Source organism: Papilio polytes, unplaced genomic scaffold, assembly GCF_000836215.1.
Source record: "Papilio polytes unplaced genomic scaffold, Ppol_1.0 DF821288.1, whole genome shotgun sequence".
NCBI classification, from domain to species: domain Eukaryota; kingdom Metazoa; phylum Arthropoda; class Insecta; order Lepidoptera; family Papilionidae; genus Papilio; species Papilio polytes.
This window is the reverse complement of record NW_013527916.1, coordinates 532,558-548,646: the sequence shown is the minus strand read 5'-3', so window position 1 is coordinate 548,646 and position 16,089 is coordinate 532,558. Positions and strand designations below refer to the sequence as shown.

Here is a 16,089-nt window from a genome sequence, read left to right as displayed (position 1 = left end):
CTCAGAAGATGCTCTAAATCTCATCAAACGTTACTTGTTAACGTATATGTTAAATTAATGATTTAATTCAAAATGTAAGTTGAACTTTAATCACCCGTAAACTAATATAAGCTGTTTATACCAACAATCCAAGTTTTGATCACCTTTCTGAAGTGAGTGAAACAGAAATACTTATATATTTCAATAGGATAACGTGAAAAATTAAAAGATAGGTTTAATTATGTTTATTTTGATTATTCAATTTGAATTAAAAATCTTTGCCAGGGTGTCAATAAGTAAAAATATAATATGCTATCTGTGGGAGCTTTCTTCAACGACTCAACGACAATCGACAACGATATTATGTCGAATATTTTTTTTATTCTCTTTCAAATGGTCTCATAAAAATATTGCCGTAAATATATGTGGTATTTTAAATTATTATTTCACTGTCGCTAATTGCGGGATTAATTAAAAGCCATACGACAGGTGAGCGTTCTATAATTAATTTTAGAAATACGTAATACTTATCTAAAATAATTGATTGTTGTTTTTCTAACTGTAAATGTAGAGAATTTTTGTATTTTGCTTTTGGTAAATGTTTTTAATTGTATTTATATGTAGTTTTCACAATTGCACGATGGAGCTTGCTTGGTCGATATCCAAAATTGTGTAGGTGTTATCATTTACATCAAATTTTGCCAAGGCGTAGATGTTTCATTTCAAATTTAAGTATCTGGTAGCATCGCTATAAATACAAGATTTATATTTCGGGTCGAATTATGTTTTGGTGTGATGCTACAGTGACAATTATGCTTTCTCTTAATATAGATTGATATTTGACTTTCCCTTGGTAGGAATATAAATTACGCATAAATATGCGCTTCTTAGTGAAAGTTTTTCAAACGATGTCATCTTAATTTGGAACTGTTCATCTAAACAAAAAAAATTGCATTCAATTTGTTTTGCTTGCATTACGCAGTTATTCTTTTGGTGATAGCACTAAACATAAATAATTCTCTAATATTTAATTATTGCATATTATGAAAAATAATATAAAATTAATATTTGATGTTTGAAAAACAAATGAAAAACTAAGATATTGTCACATTGTTAGTGCTGAACGACCTGAAGCAAATAGTACATTTGAAATTGCTGTCCTTTCATCTATTTTCATTATTTTATGTATATTTATTAACACATAAGTTATAGTTGTGGCTAACATCTTCTATAAATTATAATAAGGTTTTGATAGGTTTAAGTTAAAAAATAACAACATAACACATGGTTAGTTTTTGTGGTTATAACAGCAATGTTCTGATTGTAGATTACTTTGTGAGTCATATTAAATTAGCCAATAGCATTGTCATGTTTGAGAGACGAAATCTGTCTAAGGCTGACAAAAAACTGACAGTAAAAATGACTAGCCATACTCAGAGTAGTAGTATGGTTAAGCAGTTCCTTATAGTAAAATAACATACTGAATGTACATTCTAGGACACCTGTAACCGCTAACTCAAGGGCTACAGTTAACATTATATATGTCAGATTTTCCAGAAACAGTAAACTGTCCATACTTGGCAGTTTTATGTTTATTGAACAGTTTTAAAAGTATTTTTGTACACTCAAACTGACTTGATTTATTCAATTCTTCAAGCTAATAGAAAGCCTATATTTGTATGTCGCTAAGGTTATGCTTATTGAATTATTTATTTGTAGATTAGTAGTTCTATATTTATTGAAGATTCTACGAACAATTTTGCTAATTGAATATTAACATATTCAAACAACGCTAAACTTAAACTTTACATAGGAAGCAAGGATGTCAGGAATATAGTTATCTCGTTTGTTTGTGTGTGGGTATATAGGGGTAAGACAGGGACAATTAGCTACTGCACTTGTTGGAACACAATTCTTCCGGTAATGTGTAGAAAGTACTATGGCACTTGTTGGGCAAAGACTAGAGCTGAAACTAGATTGATTTGTTGTATCCAATTAATGTTTTGGTGAGTTGCAAATAAATGCTAAAACACTGTTCCACATCATTTTGTTTTTGAACAAAACTTTACTAATGTTGTTAAATTAAAAGCACATGGATAATTTATTTATGTTTCGTAATTAGATAATATAAATAATCTTTAATTATTAAACTGGTTAACTCTAATGCATGTAATTAATCTTTGTCCACTTATTTACATCCTTGTTGCTAGGCTATAATGCCAATATATGATTTTCTTTTACACATTTTAGGAGTAGCTTGAGTTAATAGTAAACCATAATAAGCTCTGTTTTGTAACATTTGTGGTCTCTTAGTAAATATTCAATAACTTATTTTTTTACATTGTTGTTGTGTAATGTGGCAAATGTCATCAATATTTAATTTAATTTTCTTTCTTACAGGTAAACCATCTCAAGAATGCCATCAACACACTTAAACTTGCGCGAAGACGACGTCATTCGTCTGGCACTCGAGTTTCTCCACAACCGCGACTTGCACATCACGCAACTATCGCTTGAGCGTGAAACCGGCGTCATCAACGGAAATTACGCCGACGATGTGCTCTTTCTGCGACAACTTATCCTTGACGGACAATGGGACGATGTTCTCGAATTCATCCAACCATTGAGCGCTCTAAAAGCCTTTGAAGCAGACAAATTTAACTATGCTATACTCAGGCATAAGTACATCGAACTTCTCTGCATCAGATCTGAAATCAAAGCTTACAATAACGTTGAGAACATTGTAGATGAAGTTGTCAAAGTACTTAGCGAGTTAGAGAAACTTGCACCCACAAAGGAAGAATACTCCAATCTCTGCTTACTGCTAACTCTCCCAAGTATCACAGATCATGCACAGTTTAAGAAATGGAATCCAAGTAATGCGAGAGTACAATGCTTCCGAGAAGTATATCCCTTGGTGGAGCAGTTCTTACCTTGTGACAAGAAATCGACTGGCACTGTGGCAAAGTGCGCTAAAAATGATCGCTTAATGCAATTACTTATCAAAGGTATATTGTACGAGTCGTGTGTAAATTACTGTCAAGCTAAAGCCACTGGATCTAAAGAAGCTCAGTCAAATGAAGTTAACTTTTCCCAGCTACTTGATGGCTCAGGGTTTGATGAATCCGACTTGAGTCTTCTATCATGGCTGCAGTCAATCCCAGCTGAGACATTTAGTGTACCATTTGAACAAAGAATGCTAAATGTGGATGTAGAGAAATTAGATCGTCCATCCTTACATACGTCATGGACCGAGCACATGCTTGTAACGCCTATAAAACCTCGGACATTCCCGCACTTGGCGATGCCGTTTAGGCGGCCTCGGTCCGCTGCGGATGCTATGACGCGATCCTTGCGTCCCCTGCCTGATGGTGCACCTCGACATACTGCGCTAATGGCTCTTTCTGCTATAGACTATGGCCCCTCATCCTCTTGCTTTGCTGGTTTTCATCTCACTGGCATAAAAGGGAGCAAATTGATGAATACGTCTGTAGACAGACTGTTTGATAATAAAAATGCCGACAGTATGTACAATGGTATTAATGAAACATTAAAGCCAATTGAGGAGCAATTGAAACCTACGGGAGATGTTGCCTTGTCCACAAAAACAACTGAATCAAATAGCATTGGTGCGTCGAATGCTACCACTCCGGAGCATAGGGGACAAGATTACTCTGCGTCTACTTCGATATCAACTACAGCTGCGTCTACCGAGCGTTCCTCTCTTGCTGAACGTGCGCCACTGGATATAGAACCAAAGCTTATGCCAACTCTGGATGGAGATTTCCGCCGAGAATTGCTAAAGGAATATCAAATTCAAAAGCAGCGTGAATGCGATGACTATATACGGAGCTTATGCTCCTCTGAATTACGAGCGCCTAAGCCGTAAGTAATTTATTTAAGAGATCCAATTACATATGTTACACTTTTTTATAATGCTTATTTGTTTTTGTATTTATTAATTTCAGGATGGAACAACAAGGTGAAGCATCATCTGACCTCACCCAATCCATTAGACTGCCACAACAGGTGAATCAAGAAACCTCCGTTGAATGTAAACAGCCTTACAGGTAAATTATGATAAACTCAATATTACGAAATATAGATAATGCATCATATCTTATAGTAGCTGTTCCCGTGCGGCTTCATCATGTAATGCATGTAATTATAAAAACTTTATTTTGTTGTTTACATTTGTCAAATTCTCAATTGCAAATGTCAAACTTACCGTTACCATAACTTACTTGCTTCCTTAATGTTGGCAGCTAGTTTATGGTCCGTTTCCCACGTGAATGTTTTTTTTTTTACAGTTCATTTACTCTCTAAGTTTAATAGCGTAAAAGTAAATATCCTAAAGCGTGTCGTAAGTGTAGGGCTTTTTATTAAAGAGAGAATTCAAAAATACGCTGTAATTGCTCACATCCTACGCCATGAAGTAGTGTGTGTTTACGCTTTATTATATTAGTATAGATGTAATTAACAGTCTGGAATGAGTAATAATAAATACAAATAGACTATAATAAGGGTGTTTAAGCCAGGTTATGAAAAACCAACTATGTTTAATTAGGTTTTTGTTACACATAGTTTTTGTTTCAACACTAAGTTAAAATATAATTGAAATAGGTGATGGTATTTTTAGTCAACAATATTGCTTTAATAAAAAGTACCTATTTGATGTAAATTTGTTAATTGTTAGAATTTAATTAAATTTAACAATGTCTGCCCAAATAACATTGTTGAAACAATGTTATATAAGCATAGATAGCTTTTCAATCCTAACAGTTCAATTTTACTCACAAAACAATACAATGAGGGTAAAATGATCTGCTTGGCTGAGCACTTCACATATGAAAATTATTTAGTTACGGTTTTCTTACAATGGTAGATTGAGCATGCAACTTGTTATGCCTGGTTGTCAATTGCCTACTTCCATTATGTTCAATTGTCCCTTAATTTCATAAATTTCTCTGAACAACTTAGAAAATAACCTTGAATATACTTAGTAAATAGTTGTTGCTCGCGACTTCGCCTGCGAGAAATTAAAAAAATAATAAAACATACACCCTATGTTACTTACAGAAAAATTATCTTTTTAATCCTGAATTTTTTTTTTTAAATATCCCAATAGTTTTGTAAATCGAATACATACAAAAATACAAATCTTCCCTCTTTTTATTAGTATAACTATAGTAATATTTATATAAACTGTTAAACTTATTAAAGTTACTTATATTATCTTTATTTTGATTTCAGCAAATTCGAACCGGGAGAGCTGGCACAAAATCTGGAAGGATTGATGGTAAGAGATCTTTCTTTTATAAAAAAAATGTTTTAATTACTTAAAACAACGGTATTTTGCTCTACTTTCCTGGTTCGTTGCTCTTGGCCGAACATCATGATCGTACGTACTAGATTTTTTGCGATCGCCGCATATTTTGCGAGCAAATCGCCTTTTTCACTCGGTAATGTTTTCTCGTGTGTGTTCTATGATTTATCTTTGATTTTGCTTGTCTGAGTTTCGAGATATGCGCAGGATATACGTTGATTAAGCGGGTATGCGGAATTACTACTTAAGAATCATTACAAGAGCTACTTAAATGTCAAATAGATTTGAAATAAAACATTTTTAAACACGTATAGGAGTACAAGCATATAGTACTTTGTTTCTATGAGTAGTAACATAATATAATTAATGTAATAGATTTTCAAAGGCGAGAGAATGTTAAAATAGTTTTCTTTTTTTCATTTTTGCTATATAGATAAAATTCACGAGTATGCTAATTTTTGTAACGCATATAAGAGTTTACATACTAAATTCCGTTGTACTATTTTTAACATACTGTGATATTCACTTTTCTACACTTTTTGAAATAATAGAAAATAATATTGTATGTATCTTAATGTAATTAGTGACATTATTGGATTATTAAATTTTGTCTAGATTAGGTAACAAAGTTGTTCTGTACATTATTATTTTATTAAATTAATTTAATTATTATATTATTCAATCAGTTTATCTATTTTGAATTTTCATCTTCGGGTTTATTCATTTAACGTTCCTTAAAAATAAAAACAGCTGTCCATTTTAAAATCTGTAACGCCTTCTATTTTTATTCCGCAATATATTTTTTTAACGTATTGCTATGACATGATGTTAGGCACACGAAAACTCAACTATAGTTAAATAAATAAAAGATAATTTTGTAACGTTTTTTTATTGTTTTTTGAGTAATAAATATGCTAAAACTTTATTTAATGTAAAATCTTATAGATTATTATAGTGTATGTTGTTTAGCAGATTAATAGCAAAGTGTCTTCTTAATTCTTAACTTTAATTCTATGAACAACTGGTTGGTAGACCTGTTATCCATAGATAGTTATATTTAAACACATACGAACAATGTAACGAATCTCTTTGATATTTTACTTTTTACTATTTATTACTTCTAGGAAACATACAAAAACATGACACAATCTTTAAAGGCGTTTGAAAAGACAACATAAGTCAGCTACAAGCGTTTGTCTTTGTCTTGTCATACGATTGATTTATCAACGGTCGCCATAAAAATGATCTTATTTATAGCTTTGTAATGAATATGGCGTTTGGTTGAAACGCAAACGCCCACAGCACCATTAACTAAGGTTTTGTATGAATAAAACGTTGGAATATTTTTTTGTCTCCGTTCGACTAATTATAGCCTCGTCTATTGCTTAAGTTTAAAGAAATCGTCTAATATTTATTAGGAAACTTTAGCTAGCTAAATGAAAGCTACGTTGTAGTAAAAATATTAGGATTTTAGGTTCGATCGATTAATGAAACGATCAAGAATCTTAGTTTATAGTCTAATCATATTTAATGTACTTATTCTTCTCAATATTGTATATTATTTTAAAAACAAAAGTGTAATTCGTTAGTTTCGTTTCCTGTTCCGGTTTCTTACTTATAAATATGCAAAAACAGTATTGAATAATTATTATCACACATTTAACACAATAATAAATATGCAATAAAGGTTATCTAACATTGTAATTTTCAATTTCATATTATATAAGCTGGATTTTTAATTTACTTGGTTTACTTTTAAAAAATGTATGTGGTAGATATTTTCGCTTATGACTATCGCTCGCCAATCATTTTATAAATCATTGGCTATGTTGTGGTAGGTCGCTACTATTATTTATGGCCCTATGCTTAAAAAAACTTGTTTCATATGCAATACAGCGATGACGTCATAAATTAAAAAGTTATTCAGCGTTCCTGGTATTTTGATTAGTTTATACAATAAATGTTAGACATTTAAATGGTTGAAGTATACCAAGTTATGTATGTTTACGGTAAATTGAAAGTCACTTAATAACCAAATACGGGTGATGTTTATTCATATTGCTGTCGTCGTAAATTTCTATTTTTCCTTATAATAACTACATGACGCAATAACATTATACATATGTATGCGTTGACTGATTTAATTTTCTCCTTAGCTTCATAGCGAGGTCAAGAATCTTCTATAAAGTATACTACTAGTACATTGTAAAATATGTCATTTGGTCGTCACCCCTTAAGTAGAATACGATGAAATCTATTCAACTAGGGCTTTTCAGAAGCGGGGGAAATTCTTGCTCAAACGACATCATAACGACATTTGCTCTGGCCTTGTGGATGGCCATGGTCATGATCATCGATGATTACCTCAGTGTTCCTTCTGTGTGTGTGAATTCGTCCATTATCCTATTACAAAAGGATTGTTAAAGGCGTAGAATTATGTATATCGAAAAAATTAAACTCGTTTTGTCTTATCTAGTAATTTTTGGCTTTTATCGACATATGATATCTTTTACTTAATTTTAATTTTTCCCCTATTCATCAATTTACTATCATCGCTCGTTTCTCCTTTAAAAAAATCTTTCAAGCGTCCGTCATTAAAAGTTATATTTGCAGATTTTAAAATGCTGAAGTTGAAGGAAAAATGTCTTTTTTTGTTGTAAGTATTACATAAGTAATATCGATTGTGATTTTAGAAATGCGTTGTTACAACAATTTAATTTTCATATAAATTGAACTTTCACATTCCTTGTTGCTGCTCCGACAGACGTTGTTTGTAATCACCGCGACCGTGTCCAACTACGCCTTTCTTTTATTTCTGTATCGTCAAGGTCGTTCAGGTTTATCACTATTTATTGACATCGAACTGGTTGTGTTGTCACAGTGTTGTCATTGAATGAAATCGTCCAGCGATGATGTAACTATTGTGGCTTGTTATTTAGAGACGCCTTTATTCGCTTTAATTAACAGACTCATACCGACAACTTGTTTTGCAGAATTTCATAGTGTCAGTTTTAAGGCAAAAATGTATTGTCATAAATGACGTACTGTGTTTCCACTGCCAAACACCACTACATATGCTTAAAAATATGTTTTATTACAAGTGTTTCAGAAGAGTTAATTCACTGTTAGAATTTCCACTGTATAATTTATAATATAGTAGAAATACCAATAACTAGAATTTTGTAAACCTATTTTATTTTTAATAACGGTACTTCTTAAAGAGGTTCAAAGTGGTAAACTGGAACGTATGTTAAACGTCGGTCTTTTTCGAAAGAATATGTCAAGCCATCGTTTGTCCCTGTAGCGGTATTCGGTAATTGCCAAACAATGTACCCATTTCACGTACGTGTTGTCAAATAAACAAGCAGGAAAGTAGGTTTATGACCAGGTTTGTACCATCTCGTTCAAAATTAGGAAGTCTGTTAAAAAGTATATCATTCTCAGTACTACATAAATAAATGTCACATGAAGTTTGAAAATATTCTTGTACCATTTATTACGACAAACTAATTAAGAGTCAAGCTAACGGTCCTTGTCGCGGGTGACCCATATATCCATATCTAATCTTGTTTAATTCGTTAGGATCTTCGAAGCCGTAAAGTTGCCGCGTTAATTCGATTACAAACATTAGTCAATCAGTTTAATTACATAAGAGATGTAAGAAGAAAATTAATCACTTACTGCCTTTAGTTAATTCTGATAACCATCTTACTAATATTATAAATGCGAAAGTCTAGATGGATGGATGGATAGATGGATGGATGGATGGATGTTTGTTAGCGTTTGTAGGCTAAAGGGCTGAACGGATCTCTATGAAATTTGGCACAGGTTTAGAGCATAGCCAGGAAGAACACACAGGCTACTTTTTATCCCGGGAATAGTTACGGTTCCCGTGGGATTCATTAATTTAGTTTTTTAATGTTTACTCCATCATGCTGCAACGGTTCAACATATCGTATTGAAATTTGGCACAGATATAAAACAAAGTCTGGAGTACACATAGGATAATCATCATCCCCGAGAAATGTCCGGTTCCCGAGGGATACGTAACTTTTTGTAATTTATATAGTTTGTATGTTTACTAATGCCACGCGGACGAAGTCGTGGGCAACAGCTCGTTATTTAATACATTACCAGTGTGTCCAAAATTTATTTTTTAATATTTTCAGTTGTAATACCATTTCAATTATGACGTATTCGTAGTCTGTCAATGTTATTTAAATATACTATAGTTAAGTATTTCTTAGATTGATAGGCATTTAATACAACGATTAGGCGTCTTTACATGTTATGGCTATTACCAAAAGTTATTTTTGGTCGCTATCTTAATGGCAACTTCCACTTAATTATGCTGCAGCTATAAAAGTCAAGTCAATATTTTTATGTTGTATAATCATCACTTGATCTTGGATCGACGCCCACATTCTAAAGGTCCTTGGTTATTATTATTGATTTGCTCTCGGTATTTCTTGTTTATTATTTACCTTCTTATAATCTGTACACATAAATTTACTGTAATTGTAGGACATGTTGATTATTGTAGTCTCGTTTTGCGCGCGCGCATTTCTGAGTCATCGACAGCCGCTGTGCGCACAATGCCGACCGCATCGAACAGTCGCGTCGCGGCATACTTAGGAGACATACATATTTGTCAATTTCAGTATTATATTCTAAATTATTACGTTTACGCGGATTGTGGTTATTTTATGAATTAGTGTTGATTTTATTTGTGCGTATCGGCACATAGTGTGGCGGGAAAGATGACTGCTGTTAAGAAAGCGCTCGCTATGCGACAATTAGATTCGATGTTTGGGAGCTTGACCCTTGAGGGCGAAGGACGACATTCTCCCCTAGTAAGCTCAACCATCGAACACGATCCACATTGCGATGTTCACGGCCGGTGTAGTACTCCATATAGATCGTCTCTGTATCTGCATAGCAGGGAATCCACACCAGGATTTTATAGAGAGTGTATTTCTCCTACTAACGGACTGATAATAAGGTTAGTTCTTAGGAAAAAAAATGCTCAATCAATACTTAAAAAATACTTATTATTAATATTTTGTTTGAATTGTAAAAATATATTTACAGACGCCGCGATTCGTTGGGTATTTCTCGTTCTCCAGCGCGGGAGCTTGATCATCCCTCGACTTTTCCAAGTATTCTAAGACGCGATCGGCACAGTCCTTCTCAAACACCACCTCGTCGGGAAACTCCAAGTCCTACACAAAGATTTTCTAGTAAACGTCATTCTATGGGCTCTTTCCCTAATCTCTCCCGTTGCAATGTAGTGAACTATAACCGCCGTGATTCAGTAACCAGTGGCAGTGTTAGGGACATGAAGAGAGACTACGTCGGTTCAACTAATTCCTTATCAAGAAAAAGCTCCATCGATACAAAGAAATCGTCTTCAGACTCTCTTGATAATTGGCATATAACATGGGATATGGACAGACACAGCTCAATATCTTCGTTAGCTCACGATGAAAAGTTACCAACCGGATTAAAAAAGGTAATTAAAAAATAAACAGAAATGTTTTTTTTGTGCATAATACTTTTTAAGGACAGCATATTAATTATTATTAAGGTTAAAAGAGCAATAATTTCGCAAATATAATTGTGAATGACTTCATCTTGGGTTTTATCGTTGTTTTGTCTTTCGTTATTAATGTCAGTGATACGAAAACGACGTTAATAAATAAATAGGTCAGATAAGATCAAACATAAATTCAATTATTTCATGTTACAATGTTATATAGAAATATGTGATTAGTTTTAATTAATGTTCGCTCCGATAGCCAATTTCTACATCTTGCCGTTATAGCTTTAATGAGCGTGAAGCGTTACATTTAATATAACTTATGTATAAAGCTAGTTGTTGCATGTTGCAGGGTTTATACAACGTTAACACGCGAATCTAGTTTATATCATTACTAGCGAATGCAATTCCTGCGTAACTGAATTAAAGAAAAACGCACGAGGTGTTGCGAAAGTCGTTGCTCTTGTAACGATAAATAGAAACAATTAAATCCTTTGTCGCATGTATGTCTAGTACTTTTTTATAGTTTCCTAGAAAGACATGGATGGATTGCGTGAAAGAAGACATGATCGAGAAGGGAGTGATGACTGAGATGACGGATGAGAGAATTGTTTGGAGGACGAAAACCCGGTGCGCCGACCCTACGGGAGTAGGATAAGGCAAGGGAGATGATGATATTTTATATCGAATGTCAAGTTGAACAAGAATTTGCAACTGTACTAAGGTACAGTTAAACTAATTAAGATTAGCAATAATCACATGGTACTCAATATGAATTCAACTTTTTTGGTGGTTGATTTCTCTTTTGATTCTATAATTCGACCAACGCCATTTAAAAATTATTGAACACGTTTTTTTGGCACTGAATAGAAAACTATAAGAATAATATAATGCCTGTGTTTCGTTATTCCAAAGTGAGCAAAGTATCTAGTTATGGCAATTTTGTGTTATAGATCATAAACGTGGGTAGTCGATACTATATGACGTTAAATGTAAATAGAAATTCGATAAGATCTCGGAATGTCTGTCAACTTTACAAGGCCCGCAGCGGGCAGCGTTTGCCTGCCCGTTCAACCTGAGCCGCCTTAAATGGCCACGCCACCGACGACTATCGCCCCGTCACGACTAAATCATGTCAATATTTACATTTTGTCTCACGGTCTGTATTGAGAACATTGTAGAGCTTTTTGTACACGATATAAAGAGGAAATACAAAACTATCACCACACTTAACCCCATATTACTATGTTAACTAACATTACCCGTATAGTCATGTACCCTACTGATATATTACTGATAAATTTTGATTTATAAAACATCAACAACAAATTTGAAAGTGAACGCCTATAGTATTTGATGGCATAATTACTAGAAAGCAGCTTTTGTGTGGATTTATTGTTTATTGTTATATTTTAAAACAAATTTTCGCAGTACAATTTCTTTACGACATGCTAATTTTACTATATTAGTAGTAACTCGAAAGAAAAATTATACCGATTCCTCTATTTACATTTGAAAGCGATTTACAATTGAAAGGCACGAATTCATGCTTTCCGAATTATAGTAAAAGGAAAAAAGCAAATATTTTACTAACCAAGAACTATTGTTAATATTTTCATTACTAACACCAACAGTTAATTGTTTTATTGTTGTTCATTAAGAAATCAATATCATTGTTATTTTCGTCCATTGTTTTTATGCAAACAAAAATAATCGCAGTAAAATCGAAGTGGTATTTAAAATATTATTCTCTCGCGTCCTGTTTTGCTTACGATTTGGGTCAATTGTACAGGAAAAAATATATTAACGATACTTAACATTTTTTTATCAACATTTAAAATATTTCAATAAACAAGAACAAGCAAGACAAGATTAACAATCTTCGTTCTAACTTGAACTATTGTGATTTTTTATTAACCATAGTTTACGTTTCCAGTGACAATTCAATACTAGTAGGTACTTATTCACGACGATTCTAATTATGTTATCCGCTCTCAACCTTGGGCGCTGATTGTACCTATGACAACGACTATCTATGCTATACATTACCTTAACTATGTCTTATGTAACACTTTACTCGTGCAAAAACATCCCTAATTAAGAGAATCATGGAAAAATATTTGAGTGACTTTGCAGTTCTAAGAACATTTCTATTAGTATAGAAGATACTTTTCTAATTTCTCACGATATTTTCTTCTTAAAATTGTTCCATATCCCGTTGTTAACTTGTCTTCTTCTTCTTAACTTGTCATTTTGTACAATCAACGATTTTATCCCTACACTTATTAAATTAAGTGCTTTTTTGTGTTTCAAATGATTTGATCGTCTTTATATAATAAGTCTTACTAGCGTGTGATTTTTCAAAGGAATTATGTGTTTGAAAATTGTTTATAAAAATAGACAAGGTAAGAGGTATTTTGTGTTATCACTTATCATCTGAATGTGACATTATTTCCGTAGGATAAGTAACATGGAGAGAAAGTGCTTCTTTATTACGCTTTATGTGTACTCGACAACTATGATTGACATTTAAAATTCGGTAAAATGGTGAAAATTAAGCTTTCATAAGAATCATTTTATGCTTATTTATAATTTTTTAGGCTTGAAACCTTTTGAAAAAGTATACATGCATTATGACCTTTTTTACTGCATATAGTTTTCAAAATTGATATTTAGTATTCGGGTATGGTCCTTGAACTTTCTAATTTCGTCGGTGTGTTGCTAAAATGTCTTATCGTAGTTAACTGTTAATTCAATCCAAATGTCAGACCACTATTTGTTAGACTGTGTGATACGAGATATTGACATGGAGCAATTTGTATACAAGTAATTGTGAGTTTTGATTGTAATCAGGAAAAAAAATAGTAGTAACATTCGCCTCATGTTTTTGTTCGAATTAATAAAAATGTTAAAACTCAATCGAAGCTACAAATTATTTATTTTTTAGATAGCAAATGGCACTTTTATTATTCCGCCTTGCGCATTTAGTGTTGATTTTCGAACTTCGGATTAATACTGTCGACCACACATCGAGACCATATTCTTGGAAAAAACAGATGCAATAATGTCACGAGCGTCAAGACAGAGGAATTTTGCTGTAAGGGCATAAAGTATGGCGCAATTTGCATTAAACCGAAACAATACCTAACAACATATTGCAACACAGTCGTACGACTTCGAGAATATCTTGATGAAGATTAATTTGTCGGTGCAACCTAATATCGACATTCCGGATCATTCCATCTGACTATTTCAATCAGCCAATAACTTCCAATTGACTGTAATCAAAGTAAACTGTTCGTCGAGACTCGACAATCGTACATCTCTTTTTGTCGATAATGCTGTCATTGTTTACATTTGTAACATGTAAAATCTCAGCTGCATGAGTCACGGGTATATGGAGTCATGGCATGATTGACTAAACACCCCTAAAGTGTGTTTGTAGCGATACAGTTTAAGCATTGCTTGTTTTAACTGAAATATGTTAGTTTTTATTAGGTCAGTTGCGTTGCCTCAATTGCGAAAGTGTACAAACATAATGTTTTTTGTTCAAAACCAATTAAAAATTTTTAGATACTTGTATGTAACGGAACAAGGAATATCTATCTTTAAATGTATTAAAGGATGAACACGGTGTATCGTTGTAGCAAGTATCGAGATCAGAATCCGACGTGCCTCGGTCATGGCTATTTAAAATCTTATTAATGTACTCATTTTTATGGCGTGGGATGCTTACGAGATTATGATGACTCCTGAATAATATTGTTTATTACATGATCTGTATATGGTTCAACCTTGAGTTCTTTCGTCACTTATAAGGTAACTAATTAAATATTTGAATTTTCCAGCATATTGCTCGGGACACGTGGGCGCGCATGTTTTTATGTTACTGCGCATTAGTTGATAGAATTTGCACTTGCATACGTACTCGCACTTGCTTGCAAAATATATTATGCTAACTTAACCATTACGTTTGTTATGACACTCGTATAAATAACTGGCCGAACGCAAGTAAGAAGCGAAAGTTGTGGTATAACAAATTTTACGTTTTATCGATAATCCATGCTTTGAATCGAGGCAAGCCAACCGAAGTGCTTTAATTATTACCATTCACGCACTTTAGATTGATATGAACGCAGGCCAAGTGCGTTACGTAAATTAAGTTTTCAATAGTCGTTTCAATTAAATCGAAAATCCTCGTGAAGCCCGTATGCAATTTTGTCGTCAAAAAACATTAAAAACGATGAGATGTGAGTTTAATAACTCTCTGGAAAAGCCTCAGACGCCTTACACGGCTTGTAAATATATATGATGGGTTTTACAATACTATAGCTGGAGGTTATACAGTCGCTAAAGTTTTATATCACGGAGACATTTGCTCTTACGCCGCTTACGAGCGCTATATGAGCGTGTTGACCGAGCGGGCCACCCCTTTCACTTGTATTCGCATTCAACGGATTGAGCGGAACGCGTATGCGCCTTTCTCTATGTTCTCATCTCTGTCTAACGTTTGCGTCGAGAGCGGTCGGTCGGTGGTGGGCCAGCGCACGCAGATCGACAGCCGCGCCAACAGTAGCGCAGCTCCCTCGGCTACATCCGCACGGAACCGATTCCGCCGCGCTCGGATGCACCATCGTGAATATGAAGTCGAAACCTGCACATTACGCAGATCCGCCGTTTAGGCCTTGGCCGCCGCTTTCCCGCCAAGCGCAACCTAACTTTTACTTTCGCCCTCCGGATCCCATCGACGCGAGGAATTACAAAACATCGTCGTCCAAGGGTTCTACTTACTCGGATTTCTCTGGTGTTAGCGCTTATAGCAATAAGTCACGCGATTATTATTTCTTGTCGCCGAGTTATCGGTCTGCAGGTGCGCCTACGCCGGGCTCTTATGCGGATTCGTATGTTAGTAGAGATAGACCTCGGCAGCTTCGCAGCCGGTCACGTTCCTTGGAGGATGTTCGCACGGAGATCGTTACTGAGTGGGAAGATGATGACGAAAATGGAAACCGTATCGTTGCGCCCGCCACCAAATTCAACCGTTCCCCATTCAAAACGAACACATCATTTCAAAAGCAAGGATTTCTTACGAGACATTCAATGGAAAACCTGGTAGATAAATCACCACAAGTGCCTCCACCGAAACGGATTTCCGCTTTGCAGGTATTCTACTTTCTATTATAATTGTGGAAAAAACATCGTAAACTGTATCACAACATCGAAGTCTATGATGGCGTTAAGTTGC

General features: G+C 34.1%; 1 protein-coding gene across 1 annotated transcript in view; it reads left to right on the top strand.

Annotated features, from left to right (window-relative positions):
* The first annotated feature begins 305 nt into the window (after nucleotides 1–305).
* The window catches only part of LOC106109506 (WD repeat-containing protein 47), a 30,065-nt gene continuing 14,281 nt past the window's right edge, over nucleotides 306–16,089 (top strand). The window contains exons 1-4 of the mRNA XM_013291025.1: nucleotides 306–468; nucleotides 2,380–3,864; nucleotides 3,948–4,049; nucleotides 5,233–5,278. Of these exons, the coding sequence (XP_013146479.1) occupies nucleotides 2,396–3,864; nucleotides 3,948–4,049; nucleotides 5,233–5,278 (1,617 nt within the window). The 5' untranslated portion in view covers nucleotides 306–468; nucleotides 2,380–2,395. The remainder of the gene's footprint in view (nucleotides 469–2,379; nucleotides 3,865–3,947; nucleotides 4,050–5,232; nucleotides 5,279–16,089) is intronic.